This window comes from Diplotaxodon limnothrissa, linkage group LG13 (genome assembly GCF_057381915.1).
Source record: "Diplotaxodon limnothrissa isolate DT_005_m linkage group LG13, D_limnothrissa_male_GT1.1, whole genome shotgun sequence".
Lineage (NCBI taxonomy): Eukaryota > Metazoa > Chordata > Actinopteri > Cichliformes > Cichlidae > Diplotaxodon > Diplotaxodon limnothrissa.
In genome coordinates this window covers 23,085,270-23,105,219 of record NC_140608.1, presented here as the reverse complement: position 1 = coordinate 23,105,219, position 19,950 = coordinate 23,085,270, and the positions used below count along the sequence as shown (strand labels likewise).

The 19,950-nt window shown below is 41.1% G+C and overlaps 3 protein-coding genes across 4 annotated transcripts in view; all 3 read left to right on the top strand.

The window, feature by feature from the left end:
* The window catches only part of kndc1 (kinase non-catalytic C-lobe domain containing 1), a 50,228-nt gene extending 43,486 nt beyond the window's left edge, over positions 1-6,742 (top strand). For both annotated transcript variants that reach the window (XM_085369550.1, XM_085369548.1), the window contains exons 27-31: positions 2,472-2,625; positions 3,344-3,466; positions 3,838-3,897; positions 4,340-4,497; positions 6,393-6,742. In XM_085369550.1, the coding sequence (XP_085225676.1) occupies positions 2,472-2,625; positions 3,344-3,466; positions 3,838-3,897; positions 4,340-4,497; positions 6,393-6,621 (724 nt within the window). In that variant the 3' untranslated portion in view covers positions 6,622-6,742. The remainder of the gene's footprint in view (positions 1-2,471; positions 2,626-3,343; positions 3,467-3,837; positions 3,898-4,339; positions 4,498-6,392) is intronic.
* Positions 6,743-12,467: 5,725 nt separating this feature from the next.
* On the top strand, positions 12,468-13,640 carry vox (ventral homeobox). The gene is made up of 3 exons (XM_085369799.1): positions 12,468-12,950; positions 13,036-13,271; positions 13,386-13,640. The coding sequence occupies exons 1-3, from the start codon at positions 12,683-12,685 to the stop codon at positions 13,638-13,640; spliced, it is 759 nt and encodes a 252-aa protein (XP_085225925.1). The 5' UTR covers positions 12,468-12,682.
* A 1,596-nt stretch (positions 13,641-15,236) lies between these two features.
* Positions 15,237-16,162, top strand: ventx (VENT homeobox). The gene is made up of 3 exons (XM_085369878.1): positions 15,237-15,390; positions 15,500-15,699; positions 15,926-16,162. Exons 1-3 carry the CDS (start codon positions 15,237-15,239, stop codon positions 16,160-16,162), a joined length of 591 nt encoding a protein of 196 aa, XP_085226004.1.
* The last annotated feature ends 3,788 nt before the right edge of the window (positions 16,163-19,950 follow it).

The following is a 19,950-nucleotide window of genomic DNA, read 5'->3' as shown; positions in this document are numbered from 1 at the left end:
CTCATTTTCCAGAATACACCTTTAGGTAGGGCTGCTCGATTATGGCAAAAATGATAATCACGATTATTTTCACTGAAATTGAGATCTCGAATATTTGACGATATTTATTTAACCCTTACGACCTACTATAGAACCAAGTCCGCCAGAGCTTATATTATTTTTTACATGTTGTAGTGCCATTTGTGGGAGCATCTCAAGTTGCTATACAACTGTTATAGCCCATATTTTAATAATATGTATGCATTAAGTCCATAGTAACTACATTAATTGCAAAAAAGTGCAATAAACTACAAAAAAATTGAAAATCATTTTTCTTTTGTTTTTTTACATATATTTCTACTTGGAGAAATTTAAGAGGTTTATCCCTCAAAACTTTAAATACAAAAAAGTTGCAAAAATAGTTTACACCAACAGGAAATTTATTTTGAGTGTCTTCATAGTTTTATTTTGGAGATACACCAATTTTTATATACTGCAGGAAAAACGAAAAAACAATCCTATGATGCAAATTTGCAAAGAAAACAGCAGGTGCATCAAAACAAACTATTTCCAGCAGTGCAATTCGAGTTCTAAGCATCCCAGAAACTATTCAGAAAAGTCAAACATGACCAGTATAGGCTTTTAAGGCCTACAAGTAAAAAACTACAACTTCCGCGAAAATGACGTCACTTCCGGTTTCGGCCAGGAAATTGCGGACATGCGATAGTTCGTGCTGACATCTTTTTCACTGTGGGAAGTGTTAAGAACAGCTGGTCGGATCGGCAAAGCGTGTTTCTGGAATATTATGTTTTTGTTCCTGCAAGCGGTTTTTATGCAGTTTTTGCAAAGCTTTATGTGGAACGAAACCGTGACCGAGGACAAGCTGATGGCATCAGATGTAAGTACAACTCCTCCGGTTTCATATGCAAAACAAATTATTGCGCTAGCTTACGTGGTTCAGGTTCTACAGGGATTTAAAAATAGTTACGCAAAACGGAGCGTGCTGCTCTGACCGGCTTTAAAGGGTTAACAATGACTTTAAAAAATAATATAAAATAGTGTGCAACACCACTGAAGTTTTTTTTTACCTCTCTTTTCAACCAACGGCAGTCACTCTCCTCTCCAAATAACTTCTGCTTAGCTTTCCGAGCTTCCCTCGGGTCCTCTTAATCAGCGGTCTCCAACCTTTTTTGCGCCACGGACCGTTTATGCCCCACAATATTTTCACGGACCGGTGTTGTGCCAAAAAGTGATTGTCTGCCAAAAACTGATTTCCGGTATTTGCCAAAAAGCGATTGCTCATATTTAAAGTGCTATAAGTAACTTGTTGGGCTATAATATGTTAAACATATGTCAAATGCATCCCTTATGGATGACATAAAGACACAAAAATAAAGTTCTATCTTATCTTATCTTAATCGGCTCAGTCATTTTTAATGATCGTTGAAAGTCCAGATCGTAATCGTGATTAAAATTCGATTCATTGAGCAGCCCTACCTTTAGGTCAACATATCCTCCAGTGTCAAAGGTCTTTGGATCCACCTTGGACAATACTTTACTGCACACAGTAGTGTTTCACTTTCAATCTGCTTCCACCCACACTTCTACAGCTTTTCCTTTTGCTTTAGGAAGAAGGGTAAATAAAAGATTAAATGACAGAAAATTTCCTGTTTTTCATATCTGCTATGGAATTTTTTTTACAGTCCATCCATGGCAAGAATTATTTTCTGCGAATTAACAAATTCTTCATTTTTATAAATACAACACACTTTGAGCAATGAGCTCCCGGGACATTTTCTGCAATTACACATTTACGACGGAAAAAACCTGTTTAGTTAAATGTTTTTACACTGACAGAAAGAGGAGTTTCACTGGTGTGGCCCACTTAATATCACAGTGGGCAGTATGTGGCCCACCATGAAAAATGAGTTTGACATCCCTGAACTAGACTCTGTGAAACAGTTTAAATCACAACTCTAAACCCACCTGTAGCAATCATTTCTGTGGGCTCTCACAACGCTTGACCTGAGCGTTCATCACAGTTAAACTTTGACTGAATGGTATGCATGTGGCTAGTTCTGCTTTTATAGTCGAACAGAATTTAAAGAAAGTCAAGATTTTAGATTTTAGTGAGTTTAAATTTGGCAGAAAAACGCTGTTACTGCTTTACAAAAGACACAAACAAAGAGGAGCTATGAATAACTGTGGGCTTCACTGTGTATCAAATGTAAATTGTGCAGTTATGTCTTGTAGTGTGTGGGTGGGACGACTCTTCAGGTGACATCTAGAAAAACATGAAAGGTCCAGGTGAATGCCAGATAAACAAAGTATAATATTTTCCACAAGTGGAAGTACCCATCACAGCTTCCCTGGAAAAATACAACATTTGAAAATCTAAAGATGTTCTTTAATACATGGGATTTTTGGTGGGCGCTTACTTAGAGCCATAAAATCCAGTGAAGATTTTCCGACATCTCACGCTCTCCTAACAGAAATGTGTCGCAGCATATTCCACCAGCAGAGGGGAGCAGTGGGCTTGCACGTGAGGGGCCAGCTTCAGAGAGCTACCTTCAGCGGCTGCTCACGTACGCTGATAGTGTCACTAACTGGATCTCTGCTGAAATAGTCATCTGCGACTCTGTCAAGGTGAGAGGACTCATAACTCGGTGGGAGTTTATTCCCCGGTGAGAATAAAAGGGAGTCATCGCTGTCACAGCGCGGGCTTTGATTTCTCACGTGAACTCTGGTGTCAGTCACAGGCTGAAAGTAGCTTCTTTATTTAACTGTTTAATAAGTCTCACAAAAAGCCGAGCAAACCAATGAGAATACATCTTGAGAACACACTAGATGTTCAGCTGTTTTAGGACTTATCCGTGCACTTTGGAGCATTTTTCACACCGTTATGACAAATACTCTGACTATTTAAAGAGCACTTAAACTATCTTTGCACTTCCTCACCTCAGCTTTACCTCATTCTTTCAGTTATTTGTGTTGCTTATGATTTCTATGACAAGGACAACAGCTTTCATTGCTTCCCAAAAAAGCAGCTCCTGGACAAATGTGGATTCACTCCTACTGATTTAAGCTGTCCTCATAAAGGAGCTTCAAGTGCAGCTCTCAGATGAACACTTTCCACACACGTTAAATAATTTTCACATTGATATCTTTTTCAAGAAAGCAGATGAGTAATAGATAAAACATAGTGTCCACAAAGCACTTTGACATGTAACATTTTTCATATATTGCCAGTGTACGTGTGTATTAATGCAGCCTGAGAGAGCTGCGTGATTTTAGCATTTTGCTTTGTCTGCCTTTTTTTGTTTTGTTTATTTTTGTTTCTCTTGCAATCTCTCCTCCCCTGCAGAAACAAGTTGCTCTGCTGACCAAGTATCTGTGGATAGGAAAGCACTGCTACGAATCGAGGAACTTTTCCACGGCCATGCAGGTCCTCGGAGGTCTGGAGAACGTGATTGTCAGGCAATTACCGGTAAGGCTCCGTGGCAATGCTTTCCTCCTCACACAAGTTTGTGCAATAACTTGCTGCCCCTCAAGCTAAATGTTTCCCTCTACTGCGAGAAGGTTTGGATGGTGTTTAATTCGTTTCACAAATAAAAAAATTCAAATTAATCTATTCAAATAAGATGTAGGAAGAACAAACACAGCGAGGAAGAATGTGCCCCCCACCCCCCCACTCTGAAAAGCAGTGATTAAAAAAAACAACAAAAAAAACAGAGTTGGGGAAAATAGGAGAAATTTCCATATATCCATCTGCAGGGAGGTGCCGTTCACTGAGTGTTGCTATATGGAAGCTGCTGTTTTGGTAATGATTAATAAAACTACTGTTGCCTTTGCCAACAGGCGTGGAAACATCTGTCGTCCAAGGTGTGTGAGATTCTGGAGGAGCTACGAGCTGTGCAGGTGTGTGCGTGTGTGTGTGTTTGAGCATGAGCACACACGGATGGTGTTTGTAACTGAAGGCTAGGATGGCCACATATTGTGAAACTGGGCTGCAGGGCAAACAAATCAATAGAAAAACAGCTTCGAGCTACTTTCCCGGGTGTCGTGTGCTTACAGCTGGTTCTCCTGCTCCAAGTTGCTCAAAAAAACCCAAAAAACCTGACACATTACACAAAATGAAACACTTGCCGACTTCTCTATTTTAGCTGTAATAGTTTGTAGGATAAATTGCGTGGCCTATTGACTATGAAATGTCCAAAGGGTTGACTTTTTTTTTCTTTTTAATCTTCCGAGGCTCTCGCTATCACCTCTGCACTGGACTCCATCAAGTATCTTTGACCTGATTTTCTCTGCCAGTAAGAGCGTATTTATTCACTGTGTGGATGTATTGCTTCCTAATCAGGTTTTTCTGAAGAGTGATGATCTGTGTCTTATGGGAGGTGAACATACAACAAAGAAGCCCACGCTGCCCTCAGCCCACATCCTGGCTATGCACGTGCAGCAGCTAGAGATCGGAGCTTTCACTCTCACCACCGGGGCTTACAAATGGACCAAACTGAGGTACGCTGTGTCTGATGTATGGTATAGTATTTATGGTACTATCTTGCTAGCCTGCTCACCTTTGGATTTTTATCGTAAATAATAAAAACAGTGTCGGATGTGAGGCATGACCACTGAATGCCCCCCTCCCCCCCACACGCACTCTACTTCTGTAGGTAGCCTGAGCTTCTTATATAATATTACGCAACAGTATATTTCTAACTAACAAGGCAGCATATTCAGGCTCTCTTGACAGGTACTTTCTTTAAAGATAGAACATGTTTTGGGGTCAAGAAAGAAGTCAAATGTAAAGTGTCAGATGTGACATATTTGCGATATTAATATCCCCATATGTCAGTGTAATCTCCTAAATTTTGCAATGCAAACGAAGGCAGAAAATTTTTAAGTGCAATTTAAAGATAAAAGACACGTTATTAAAGTTTGACCTTATTTAACCTTGAAGAAAACCTCTGAGGTCTGAAGTCATGTGATATGTAGAATCCCAACATACATAATTCCCTACTTGTCTACATGTTGTGTTACAAACAATGGCAGTAAAACAGATAGTTTTAAAAAGCTCTGCATAGCATTTCTATCACTTTGACTTTCTCAGCCTACTGACCTTGAAGGAGAGGTCAGAGGTCAAACACAATATCTTAAGTCTTCATGCAATACTTTCTATATGATGACAATACACACCACAGTGGTAAATGTCATAGTAGTTCTAAGTTATATGACTTTCTGTCCATCTTCGACCAATAGGGTTAGGGTAAATCACTAAGCTGACCTTGAAGATCTTGGTGACCTCACTTTACACCACTACAAGGTTTTATCAGAAGTCATTCAAAACTTGTTGAGCTGTTGTGTTTAGAGACAGAATGAAACACGCGCTCACAGAAGCTGCCAAATAACATGAGCACCTTGGCGAAGGTAAAAATTAAAATAGTGGTGAGGTAACACTTGGCAAACACATTAAGTGAAAGTATGCTTTTGTTACTACTGATGATAAAACGTTCCTTCCGTCTCATTTCATAGATGCTAATATGGAGTAATATAACAGCAAGCATGGCTAATTATGTGTACACACATTAGAAAAACACACATGCCAACACATTCTGAGCAGTCATCATGAGGACTGCTAACTAATGACTGCCAGTAACGAACGGCAAGTTGTGCCGGTCGAATATTTGTTGAAACGTGGAATCAAAGTGATGACAAGCAGCCAAAGTCCTACATGTGCATAATTCTCCTTATCAAGATCCCCACAAAAATATCACTAGGAATCATAAAGTGTTATTATACTGCATGCTGGAATTTGCACTAATGTCAGAGTTAAAGGAGTGATGCTGTTCAAACATGCATACAGCCAGTAAAGTTAGCTTGCTACCTGTCCCTGGAGTAACCTAAAGTATGAATAGTTAGTGCCATTAACTTAAAATGAGCTCAGGCCTCATATTCTGTGAATCCATCTACAACAAAGTCAGCCAGCAGGAAGCATTTTCCTGTGTCCTTCTCCTTCGTTCCAATATGGCTGACCAGATGCTGAGGTCACAACACGTGGCGGCTGGATGGTAATGGCACAGCTGTTGAATTCGAGGTGTCGGTTAGGGTAGCGCTAGCACCAGATGGCGCCTGTGGGATGGCGTTTGATTGGAAGAAAAGGTTTCGGGCCAGATGCTGAGAGGTGACGCAGTGTAGCCAGATGCTGGGGTCACGAGCATGTCTAGCAGAGACAGCTGGTTACTGTGGACCCTGGGCTATCCCTGCTCTCTAAACCAGGTCGCAGGCAAAGCTAAGAATGCTGCTTACAAGAAAAAAACACCACCTAGGTATTCTTATAATGGTGTCACTGTTACTTTGTTGTGTCTCCCCATTTCATGTTGTGCTCATCCTCATCGTTCCGTCACTGGTTGTAGGAGCATAGCAAAGGTTGTGAGTCAGGTCCATGCCTTCCAAGAGGCCGTGTACCCTTACAGCCCAGACCGGGACCTGCAGGGCTACCTTCGCCGCCGCATCGCCCGGTTCACCACCTCGGACATCCACCTCTTGGCCGCCAACAGCGATGCCAACTTCCAGCAGTCGAGCGAGCGCCAGACACGGAGGATCCAGGACACACTGAGGAGGGTTAAGGCCACCTTCCAGTGAGACATGCTTTCACAGCCCGGCGTTAGAGGTCAACACCTGGATATGTACGAGCCAAAAAGTGAGGCGCCATGTCCAGACCACAGTGCGCAGACACTCCCTGGTCCCAGACTGGAAAATATTTTCTGATATCAATTGACTGTTTGTCAAAAACACCTTAACTTTAGTCAGTAATATAGAATCTGAGGTGAACTTAGCTAAAAGCTCTGTGTATGAACAGGTTCTGCTGTTGTTCCCACATGCTTGATTTTCATGTTAGCATTTTTTTCCTATAAACCAACAGGAGTAGTGGGTAATTTTTTCTTCCTCAGCTAATACTGACATTCTTCTTCTGTAATTTAGCTGTTAAAACCTGTATGTAAGCATATCTGGACTAAACATGGCAGCTGTACAATGCTTGTCCAACACCAAGATCGGATTAAAAAAGTGAGTTACTGTGCGAGGGCCTAAAACACAAAAAGCCAAAGGTTCTTTATATAGCAGTGTAGTAATATGATCAATTATAAGATATTTAGAATATGCACCATTAAGCAAAATATCAGCTGATATGTGAGGAGCCTTAAGGGGAACTTCCAAAATGACCTTTTTTGGCACCTTTTGGAAGCATTGAAGCATTTGTAAAGATTTTATTTCTGCAAATATTTTTGTTTTATACAGAAACATTAGAAATCCTCTCACTAGTTTCCTCATACCAGTAGTTTGGTTTTCACTTAAATCTCCCGACAACTAACTAACTGACTGTTACAGCTTCACCGATTCTTAACTCTTAATTTAGCGCCGTCGTGAGGTCAGGTTTGTTTCATTAATACTTCAGCTCTGGATGTCACACTTATTAAGTCCCGGGGCACATACGGTATAATTTGATCTTCAATGAGTACAATTTTCACGTCATAACCTTTATTAAAAAAAAAAGCTTTTCCACACTAAGTAAAGCTGTCATCATCCTTTAATTACAATTTACAGATAAGAGCAGATCTATGAAGTCGAAAAAAACTTTTGTAACTTGTGGTTCTTTTATGATTCAAATAATTTTTCTAGATATAAAACTGCTTTTTCATTTTCTGATACATTTTTACTACAGTGGAGTTATGCTAGCACTGCATGAACACACCAGGGATACTAGTGCATTTTAATAAAAGCAGAAAGAAGAAGTCATTAATGAATTCACAGCTATTTCTATACTTTGGACTGCAGTGGAGCCTCTGGCAGCAAGTTCTGGTTGCATGCTTGACATTTCTGCTTTGAGTTTAGAGCAGACTAAGAAAACTTTGTGTTTACATCTAACTCAAATTTAACAACACATTAAACTTTGAGCGTAAAATGTGGCTTGCAAACTTTAACACTAGCAGCAGTGTCATTGTGAGCATGTTGGACTGCTGACGTTAGCATTTACCACAAAGCATCGATGTGTTGTGATTGTTATAAGAACTGGACGCTGGATTCAAAGACAGTTCCTCCTCAGCAGCAATTAACATGCCTGTCAGCCCATAAGACAAAAAGACACTATTTTCAGGTAAATGATGTCGTCGTGTCACTTCTTTGGGATTTTTATTTTAACCAGAACTGCTCTGGCTACAGTGTTAATCAAACTGCTTGGACTTGGTCATAAATTCTCTTCATTATGATTTTTATTGATCTCAGCTCGATGATTAAACCACAAAGACGGTCTCCGCAGTTTCAATCTTTTAATAGGTACAGTAAGAAAATGCTGCTGTAGTTGAGCACTCAGTGATGCCAACGACATCAAAAAGTTTCAGAATCTCTGGAAAGCAGTGAGCACTGAGCGGGAACTTTTTCCTGTTTCGATTGACACGGCATTTAATTTAGACGCTGTTAATATCATTGGAAATGCAGTTCCTCAAAATGTTCTCGGTTCCTTGGAACTTGTGGGAGATCCAAGTTCTGTTCTGAAGGGAATTCATATGGTTTTCTACACAAACGTGACTGAAATGACTGTGAAAACATAATGAAAGAGAGAACTGTGATTCTGCACAAATAGCAGTCACAATGTAAAGTGAATGCGAGATTATTGAGGACTCCATTATTTCAGCTGATATTGTGCGTACACGGTGCATATTCCAAAATGATTAAAGGCCCGCGTTTCATTATATCACCACACAGCAAAACCTGCAGAGCATGAGTAATTGCATCAGAGGAAAGTAGTGGAGGTAAATAGGTTGCAAACTTTGAATCCAGCCATGTCAGTCATTCAAGTGAAATAAAGCACGATTATTTCTTTTCTTTTTCTTTTTTCCTTTTTAAAGTTCAACACAGAGGTGGTACGAGATTAAGTGGCACAGTTTGGCTCCAGTTGTCCCCGCAGAGGGAAGGCTCGCTTCAGATCCAAAAATGTGTTTCTGATTGATCACCTTATTTTTTTGTATGAAAAATCCTTTCTAGCTATTATGAGATTTCTCTTATCCAGTATTGCAGCGGGCCCATCCACTGCTCCTTCACAGTCAGCAGATCTCAACCTAATTGAGGGGACATTGCAGTCTGATGCATTCTCCAAAACACCAAAAGAGGGGATGGTCTTTGGGGGAATGGTTTTCCATCCCTCCAGTAGCTTTCCAGACACCTGAAAAATCAATGCCAAGGAGCACTGAAGATATTCCTGTGACACATGGTGGGTGAACACCTTTCTAAAACACTTGATGTTGTTTTTCCTCTCGCTGGTCACAAGCCTATAGCTTCTATTTGTTTACCAATTAGGATTTGAAATAAGAATTACATGACTAGATTGATAAATTAAAATATAATAATCCCATTTAAACAGCGCCATGTGTAGTAATTGCATTCATTAAGAATAGCGTGTGGTGAAATGCAGAAAGACACGCTCACAGTCGTGACAAAAACTTGCCATTACCGAGCAAATGATGGAACATAATGAGATGTCGGCATGCAAAATGTTACTCGAGGAATGATGTTCAGCCTGTGTCTGCTGTCTGTTCTCGCACGCGGTGAAACCCAGCGTGGAGATGGAATGTGACATGCTATGACGATTTGCTTAATATGGCCAAATAAATGAGATTTTATAAACCTTCTCTTGCCAGAGCTCATTATTGTCAGACAACATCCGTGATAGATTGGCCGTATGGCAGGTTAGAGTGCTGTTGTATCAGGCAGAGAGCTGTTGCTTGGGTTTCCCTCTTCCTGCAGTTTACAGGATTAAAATGTCATTTATAGTGTGGGGAGTTATATTATGATGGCTACACTAAGTTTTAAGCTGGAGTAAACCTTCTGACCACAATCTGCTTTTACATTTTTATATTACTCACCAAGCAAGCGTGCCTATCTGCACTGCACATACTGTAAATCATACTGATAACAGCCGTCATTTCAGCCATTTTTTGATCTTAGTAAAAGCTAATATGTGAGATGAATGTGCAGAAATCAGACGACTGTAGAAGTAAAGCTCAGTTTTCCCTCCAACTAGGTGTTTCATATAAATATGAAATGACTGTACACAGCACTGAAATAACTCCTAAAAAACGAAATGTTTCATGTTTTGTGCTCCATTAATTTTGGCAGAAAGTCATTCACTGGCAAATCAGTTTTTAGTATGCTATCCTGCAAACCGGAGGGCACTGAAATTCCATTTTAATCCTTTTTTTAGGCACAAATATTCAGATATTTATGAGCATCCTTTGTGATGAACTGTGTCCTACAGCTGTTGTCTCTGACATCTCGTATGGACGTCTGGGGATATCGGAAACATGTCATCCGTTCAAAGCAAATCTAATATAAGCTCAGTGGGATTTTAAGCATGCAAGAGACTGTGGTGGAGTGTAAGACTGAGGCATAATTTAGGGGTGCTCAGACTTCATACATCTGCTTTACATTTAACTGAAAAAAAATTCTCACTTTTTACTCTATTTAGGATTTTCCAGTAAAAAAAAATCCCAGTAATAGGATATATGGTTCAGTAACACACTGCAGCCCACCTATTACCCACTGGGTAATTGGGCAATAGTGTGTGTCATGGGTAGTTAAACAGTTATCCCACCAGTGATCCAGGGTCTGATGACTAAAGGCTTCATTTAAACCAGAAGGTCCTAAATGCCTTTATTTCCTGTGTGAGTTTTTTTAAACAAAGATTGATGCTCCAGCTGCTCAAGAATAAACTAAACCAGCTGAGTGACTTTATCCAAGCTAGTGACCCACTAAGAAAAAAAAACGAATACAGTCAGTGCGGCTGTTGCTCTGGGACACACAGAGGCAGAGCTGAGGAAACAGGCTCAGCGTGCAGGCGAGGTCCCGGGCCTTTTTCATTGTTATCTGACGCGATCGGGGCGCATCTTCAAAGCTGAGGAGATAAAGAGACCGCAAAGACTGAATGGACTCCTGCCTTCACAACGACAGATTGCCGATAAAGGAGACAACTAGGACCAGCCTCTTATCTGCTTTGTTATATAACTAAACGATCAGTTTAGCGGCATTGTCACCGAGCTGCTGCCTGTGGAGATATCTCAGCAGAGAGCCAGTCCCACAGGTTTGGCGCTTTCTCTCGGAAAGCTGTCTGTCTGGTTATTTGGCACCTAGCTGACATGACGCAGGACTGTCATTCTTCAACTACTAGATAGTAGACTACACCAGCGAGTAAAAGCGTATCCTACTGGAAAGCGTTTGGATAGTAAACACCCTTTAGAAGTACTTATTTTAATATCTATGTGTGGGGATCAGTTGAATTCTTTTCTCTGGGCCTGTTCGCCCTCTCCACAGCTTCCTCGCAGCTTGTTTTGGCATATTTGCATGTGAACGAGGCGACAATCGGCCTTAATTGTGTTGCTACTGTAATGCCTTTGATCTGTAATGTTTGAAGTGCCTGTGCCAAGCGCTGGTTCTTGGGTAACTGGCGCCAGCGCTGGCCGGGGTATCAAACACATGTCAATATGAAACCACTGGAGACCATTGTGTTCTCCATCTGATTGCAGTGGGAGCTTGAGGGTTACAGGCACAAATGTGACGAGAGCGTTAGAAATGGCTCCCCAAATTTAGGTGCTGCCCACACCATCTTGTTTGTTAAATGTTGCTTTCTGCCTGGTTACTATCAGACGTCTCTTAGGGAATTATTGTTTACGCTTCCATCGTGTTAGCAAACTGGATAAGCAGGGAGCTCAGAGGCCCAGCCTGTGATTTCAAATGGAACTGTCATGAGAAATTGAGCAAATACACCTTTCCTCCTTAACAAAGCACCATAACTGTTTATGTTTTGCGCATAAAATTGTCAGAAACAGCTACTAAGTATAACTGAAAATGTACACAATTTGTTTTAACAGTCTTTCCATTTTTATTACTTTATATCGTTTATATTCATGTTTTCATTTTCTTCAGAAACTACTTAACTGAAAGTAATAAAGACCCACTTACACAAATATCAGTATCGAAATATACTTTAGTGCAGAATAATTATAATGTGCGTAATATAATTATCACTAAAGTGTGGGAAGCGGTTTGGGTTAACTGTCATAATTTAAAGAGAATTGGGCAACTTCAGATTCCATGTGCTGTAAAAGTAATAAAAAAGGGTTCCAAAATGTAACAATGTTTAATCACCTAAAGTGAAAGTTGCTAAAGCTCATACACTGTGAATCCTGACTTAATGAATCTAATGGTATTATCTAAAAGGAAAACTGAGCTGTAGCTTAGTCTACTGTCTTCACGCGCAGCAACCTGATTTAGCGCCAAAATGCCTGTTAGAAACAACATGGGTCCTTTAATGTTTGTTTTTTTCAGCTGAAATATTAACAAAATATCATCCATGTAAGCAACTATATTTATACAAGTAGCAAATGCTGAAATATCATTTTGAGTGAGGCTCCTAATTTCACTTTGAGTTCAGAGAAATGCAAGGACTCAAAACAGACTAGACGGCGCCAGGTCTTGACACACTCACAGGATATGTAAAGTCATTATCCCACAATCATCGGAATCGATCAGGCATTAACAAGGGTCCCTACATATGCAAATGCGATTAGGGGCTGACCCCCAATAAAAGCCGACCGTGGCCAGCACAGGCCCTCTCAAACTTGGCGGATTTACATGTCACAGCTCCACTGTGAACATGGTGAAATACTTTTCTGTGGACTGGCTGGCCCAGAACCATCACAATAACATTCAGGGGCACTGTGCTGACATGGACACGACCCTTACCTGCAAACCTCACATTCCCTGCATGGTGCAGCCAAGCCCACCGCCCACTGGCAAAGGTTACCTGCAGATAAAGTCCAAAGCAGTTAAACGCTTCGAACACTCGGGGCCAGCGGAGAGCTGCGGGGCCGAGGACTCAACACTGTGCTCGCCACTGGATTCATCAAGCTGCACCCCACCGAGTAAGTACCCAACATCTCCAGGCTTTAAACAGCATAGTCGAGCTTTACGCAGAAGATGAGTTTGTAACGGTTTTCCTTCTTTTAGTTTGTGACGTCAGCGAGTACCTCTGCGGGTATGAGAGCGACCGGGTTTCCCCGGATAGACTCTCCGTGGACGAGGGGAACGAGGGGAGAAAAGACGCGGGACCCCAACGCCGAGTTCGCACAAAGTTTTCGTCCGAGCAGATCAAAAAACTGGAACGGATATTCATCAAACAGAAATATTTGGATTCCGGGGAGAGAGAGAAGACGGCACAAAAGCTGAACCTCACAGAAACTCAGGTGAGACGCGCCAGTAAACTCTTTGACATTTTGGATTTATGAAGACGCAGACATCTCCAATTTGCTCAGTGCTGCGGATGCTGACTGAACTGTTTTTGTTTTTTGTTGTGTCAGGTGAGGACCTGGTTTCAGAACCGAAGGATGAAGCTGAAACGGGAATTCCAAGACTATTTCACTCCCCCAGTCCCGCCGGTCATTTTTCAGCCTCTGTCTCCGGTTCAGTACCACAGCATGGCTGGACATCTACCCCATTACTCTCCTACGGGCCACCCCTTTTACTCATTACCTGTCCCGCAGTTGCTCCACCATCAGCACATGCCTCCTCACTACCCTCATCGAACAATGATACACCACCCACATTTCTACTGAGGAACTGTCACTTTAGAGACTTCTCTTTACACAAATGAGCCGAAGATGCGCAATCAAAGTTGTTTTTTTTATTTGTGTGATTTTAAATATCTGTATACAATGAAAAGTTTTTGTATGTAATTAAAGAAACATCTATTTATTTTTAATAAATTTATCCTTTAAGCTTCAGCAGTTGACTTCTTTGTTTTTTCTATCTCTGTCCAGATTATAAGGATTAAGCTGATGATACATCTTTATTGCAGTATTAGTTCCACATAAATAGCTCATCCTGTCTTTCATCATAAAGGAGGGCGGGTCTGGAAGGACTCAATGACAAAAGGGGGCTAAAGGTCACATCGCATCACTGTATCTCCTCTGATTTGACCATATACACAAATAACAATAGATTAAATCAGGATTCCACAACGTGTCCTGGAAACCCTAAATGACGTCACTTTCTTCAATTAAAGACTGAACATGTTTGTCCCCACTACTGCACTTCAAATGCAAGGTAACGGGGAGATCATGGTTAACAATTAGTCCTAATTAGGCCTCTCATTGAAGAGTTTACACTTACCACTGGGGCTCCGACCTGGCTCCAGAGAGTCTGGAGCTTTGTGTGGCCAAGGAATCTAGAGGTTAAAACCTGATTGTGTGATGACATCTGGAGATAGTGAGCTCGATTCGAAACTAGTCTGAGATAATTCAATGAGGGGGTCGAGGGCTCCTCTTTAAACTCGTAAATTTACGACAGTTTTTTTTTTCTCTTTTTGACATTTCAATTCATAACCCATGTTGTGTAAGAACGAAGGAATTCACTGGTTGATATAAACGTGCTATAAATGCTCAAATGTTTTGAATTAAGCTCGGCAAAAATGCAAAACAACAACCTGCAGGTTCCCTGCTGTGTCAGGTTTCAAGCTGGCCCGAGGCAAACATCTCAGTCAGCAAAGATCAAAGAAACTTTCTCACTTTCTGTCGATGTTCTCTGACTACAGTCACACACACACTCACCCGGTCCCACCCTGACAAAGGCATCATCACCAGGTTGCTCAATGCGCATACAACATGCGCTAAAGAGCCACCTACACCCTTGATCACCTGAAAAAATATAACAATATATATGTGTGTGTGTGTGTGTGTGTGTGTGTGTGTGTGTGTGTGTGTGTGTGTGTGTGTGTGTGTGTGTGTGTGTGTGTGTTTTGATGGTTGATAAGTTGATGGTGGTGGTGGTGGGTAGTTGATGGAAACATTGCGTAACTGTATGTATTTTTCTTCTTGACCGAAGGCGGTTAAACAAGTCACACCTCCCACATTTATAGTTATTCTCATCGCATTTAGTGGCGGATACAGACATGATACTCTTTATGCAGACATCATTCAGTTTGAAATGCCAGGTAAATGAGAGTCAGACTCAGTGGCGCCAGGGCATCCCAGCACGACCTGAGAAAAAGTAGAATCCTGCCTCTATTAACCTCAATTACAACCGCCATCAAGTCCCCATTGTTCCTGTGAGATCGCTTTGCATATGCAAACAAAGAAGTGTGCCCCTCCTATATAGCGGCCAAGAGTCATCCATACAAACACATACTGCTTCAACCGCTGCTTCTATCCACTATGGCTAACTTTTCTGTTGAGTGCCTTGCCAGGAGTTATTATGAGGAGATGACTCCACGGACAAAGGATGCCGCGCTTCATTCGCGAGATCTCAGTGAAATCGTGGAATTTACAAAGGAATCAAGAAGTCGATACTCTGCAACATCGCCAAACAGTAAGTTCACAGATAAACCTTTTGTTTTAAGAGCTGCTGTTGATAGGGCCTTTGTGTGCGTATTGATTTTTGACTAAATGAATTCAACTTCTCATCTTTCTCCCCCCAGACAGATGCGACAACTCTTCTGGGTCCGAGAGTGAAGTGGGAGATGACAGCGAGGGGGAGGCCACCCAGCAGAGGAGACTCAGGACCAAGTTCACATCCGAACAAGTTAGCAAACTGGAGCATACTTTCAGCAAGCAGAAATACCTGGGTGCTACGCAGCGGAGGAAAATCGCCGAGGAGCTGAATCTTTCTGAAACCCAAGTATGTTACATGCATGCTTTCCTCAAGGCCTCCTCGGTGGCACTGCAAAGCTTTCCACAAGCACAAGCTGACAAAGACTTTTATTACTATGTTGCCATCTAGTTACCCGATGTAATTCAGTAAATGTAAATCTGTTTCAAAGACTATATAAACATCATAAAAAGTCCCTTTGCTTTGTGTTTGTGCGTAAAGGATAGTACCTTATGGCCTTTTTTGCATCTCACAGGTGAAAACGTGGTTCCAGAACAGGAGGATGAAACTAAAAAGGGAGGTCCAGGACAGAAGGACGGAGTTCCTGACAGTGCAGACCTCTCTTCTGCCTCCGATGCTGTTTCAGCACCCATTCCTCACCGGACAGCTCCCCGCCAGCTGCGGCTTCTACCCGCAACTGCACCCGCTCCCCGCACCTCTGCACCATCACCCCTCCCACCCCGTTCTTCTGCCGCCGCCAAACTACTTCTGAGCTCCCAGAACTTTTATCCCCCAAATTCCTGTCTAGAATCTAGATATTCCTCCCCTCATTGCTCTCTCTAAAAGAGAGATTTTAAAAGTTGTGAATATAATTGCTTTTATTATGTCTGAAGCACTGCACTGGGTATGTTTTGATGTTGTAAGTATCTTTCAAATAATGGAAATAAACTTGCTGCAAGTTTTTATGGTTTGTGGCAAAAATAAAACAGAATTAAAGTCTTTAAACTGCTTGTGATGGGTTTTTTTCTGTTTTCGACTTCAGGTTCATAGATCGTCATTTTACATGCGCACACTTAAACAAGTAAAACACAAACCACGACCTTAAAAATTCACATAGATTTTGGGCACATTTATGTAACATTTTAGAAGAATGTAAAATCATGAATAAAAGTTTGTAAATGAGAAGAGAGGTTAAAGGTTTGGCTAAACCCTGATAGATATCCGGGGGAGGGGTGAGACAGTGTGTCGTGTAGAAGCTGTTGTTTTCAGTTTGGATGAAAAGCACGCAATAACAAAATGGTTGAATGTCACACAATTCAACCATCCTGTGTGTTGCCATTTATTTCAACAGGAACAAAGTGTGCAGTTCAGTGCGCTTCTCCTCATCATACTGCAGTGTTTCTATCAGTGCCCCTCTCTCACTCCCCTTCTCTCCTGGTTTCCCAGCCTTGACAAGCAGCTGGGCAGTTTTCTAACATCCTCGTTGATACAGAACATGTAGCGACAATGACAGGCCCGTCTGTCTTCTCCGTCTTGTAAATGCAACGACGTGAAGTTGTTGTCCCCTGCTTTTGCCGCTGGCATTGCTCCACGCTGAGCCTGTCCTCCGCTGGTTGTAGATTTTACTTGTTCAAAGGGATATCAGAGCGGATCTAACCGCGAGATCATTGAGCTTCATTGAGATCTATTGTATGACCATTCAGCTGTTCGCACTTACTTGAAAGACAGAGGGAAGGCGCCACTGAGTCTGCCAAAGGTGCTCACCTTAAAGTCATTAGTTGGCTCCAGCTAAATACAGTTAGGTCCATAAGTATTTGGACAGGGGCAGTTTTTTGCAGTTTGGCCTCTGTACGTCACCACAGCGGATTTGAAATCAGGCAACCAAAATGTGATTGAAGGGCAGACTTTGAGCTTTAAGGCAGAACTGTTCAAGAAAGACGTAGTTTTTTTGTCCACAGGACCCCATTTCTAGAGGTTCAGAACTCATGGGACCAACTAGCATTATTTTAAATATGTGACGATGTGTTTCATACATGGATGAAGATGCTTTGGAGTCTGTAACTGCCTGAAGTCTGTCCATGGAACTCACTGAATGCTGTTTTTTCTTCCTTCATATGCTCGGCAATAGGCCTTTGCTGCAGTTGTTTCTGTGGCTTCACTTTTGTCTTCAGTAACTAAAAAGCATGATCTGTTAGACTGAGATCAGGTGGCTGACTTAATTGTTGGAGAATATCAAATATTTATTTGCATTAAGAAACTCGTGAGTTGCTTTTGCAGTAATCTTTGGGTTTTTATCCATTTACTGCTGTCTGATTCGTTTAGCAGTATTTGCTTGTATCTGAGCAGAGACTATAGCCATTCAGAATAAACACCAGTGGCAGCCCTATGTCATAACAATGTGTCCACCATGTTGAACAGATGGTGTGCTTCCAATCATGAGCCACGTTTTCTTCTCTATACTTTGCTAATAATGGGAAGTTAATCTCTCCTGATCTGAACTCTTTGAGATGTTTTCTGGTAAACTAATCTATAATCTATCATCTGAACTCTAGAATCTACTCCTCATATTTAAAAGAAACTCCTGGTGATCAGACTCGTGATGTATGTGGATTATTGGTTGGCTCTACATTCAGCAGCACACAGGATTTTCTTAGTTATTTGGCAGGGCCTAAAGCCAGCGCACACAAACAATCACCAAAGAAAATAAATGCTGTCATTCCGCACCAGGAGGCACAATTATGAAAAAAGAGATGATTAGACCTGCAAGCATCAGTAACTAGAATAATGAGAAGGACACATTCATTTAAAGGCTTACTGGACCGCTATTTATGCTGTGCCTCTGTTCAGTCCTCCAGACAGAGGAACGCCTCGGTCTGCAGCATTAGCAGGGATAGTTCCTAGTTGAGACATCGACATCAATCAATGATCCATTGTGAGAGGGCAAAGATGTGGTGAATTAAATGACAATGAGTGTTTCCCTGATACCTTTTGAAAAAGGTGAGTAAATAGGTGAAGAGGTGTCAACAGTGGCTGCAGATAGACTGATAGGAGTCCTATTAATGCATTTATCCAAGAACTCCAGCTAATTTTACCCGCTTCCCTAAACCTACACAAGAAACAGCTACTTTTACACTAAAAGAACAACTTTTTACTAATGAAATGTGCTTGACACACGATTTAAAAATGGGAGATCAGTAGTTATCAACCTTTCTGGTTTGTAACCCCTTTGAAAAATACCAAGGGTTCATAATTATTAGTTTTTAAGTAAAGCTTTAAAAAAAGGTCAAAATGTTTCATTTAATTTTCTTTAAGTTTGAGGCCAAGGAGGTGAAGCCTATCATTATTACAGTGCTTCACAGCTTAACACATTCCAAAATAAAAGCAAAAACGTTTGATGCACATACTTAAAAAAAACCCTCTTATATGCTTAATTATGTCATGACCCAGATTTTGACTCTCATGAATGGCACCAGCCCCTAGAAATCATATTTTTTGCCTTTTAAAGTTCACTACATTTACAGTGAAGTGTCCATGTGATGCTGTGGGTGGCATTTAGATGGCATGGTCTGGCTCTATCAGCCCCAGCACTTTACAGGGCAGCACTACAGCGAATCGATTCAGTGCCACTATGCTATGAGCAAACATTCCTCTCTGATGGACGAGCTTGCTTCCATCCACTGAGTAAGAAGGGCCGTTCAGCAGTTTGATTAGCATGAATTGGTTGTAGCCTTCACATTCTACAAATCTCCACTGCGGCGAGCGCCTATAGGAGATTTTTGATTGACACATTAGACAGTTCTCTCCACTGCCAGCATCAATACATGCAATGACAGAAAATATTTTGGAATAATCAATGCCTTGGAGCACTAAAACTATGCTGTTACCACTTGGTCAAATGACACTTTCAGCCCTTTTTGGCTTGTGACCTCTTACAAAAAAGTAATAAAAAGCACTATAGTTATAGATATAGTAAAGAGCAACCCTCCTCCATCAAAATCTTTCAGGTTATTTTATTAAAATATCCACTTTCTCGTGTCTCTGAGGAAATCCCCGTATGAGTGTCTTCTTTTTCTCCCTGCTCATTTGATCTATCTCAGACTTGGCAGGTATATTGTTAAAGACCGGACTGTTAATTATTTTACGGCCCCTTTGATTTTTATGACCCTTTTAGTGGGCCTGTGAACCACTGCACAACACCACCTAATTGTATTTATAGTCAAAACAAGTTCCACCTCAACCAGAGAAATGCTATTTTGCTTTTTTTTGCTACCTTTTAATGTTTTGAAGAGTGAAAATGTAACTTTAAAAAAGCAAAAATGATGGAAAGATTTATAAAAAGCACAAAAAGGTCCTCTTTTATCGCATGAAATCAGCAATACTGAGATTTTATGAGCTCATGTCATTTGTGCCACAAAAAACATGACCAGTTATTATTATGTAAAATTCTGTACTGTATGATTTAAGTGTCCAATACCACAAAAACGTACAGTGCATGCAAATACTTCAAATCCAATGATTAATGGCCCAACTTTCTTTATTCAGCAAATATTCAGGGCAAAC

Excerpts from the sequence above, each read along its gene's own strand:
- ventx (XM_085369878.1), top strand. The coding sequence starts at position 15,237 with ATGGCTAACTTTTCTGTTGAGTGCCTTGCCAGGAGTTATTATGAGGAG. Across the intron at positions 15,391-15,499 it reads CTCTGCAACATCGCCAAACA|ACAGATGCGACAACTCTTCT; the intron begins GTAAGTTCACAG and ends TTCTCCCCCCAG. Across the intron at positions 15,700-15,925 it reads TGAATCTTTCTGAAACCCAA|GTGAAAACGTGGTTCCAGAA; the intron begins GTATGTTACATG and ends TGCATCTCACAG.
- vox (XM_085369799.1), top strand. The coding sequence starts at position 12,683 with ATGGTGAAATACTTTTCTGTGGACTGGCTGGCCCAGAACCATCACAAT. Across the intron at positions 12,951-13,035 it reads ATCAAGCTGCACCCCACCGA|TTTGTGACGTCAGCGAGTAC; the intron begins GTAAGTACCCAA and ends TCCTTCTTTTAG. Across the intron at positions 13,272-13,385 it reads TGAACCTCACAGAAACTCAG|GTGAGGACCTGGTTTCAGAA; the intron begins GTGAGACGCGCC and ends TTGTTGTGTCAG.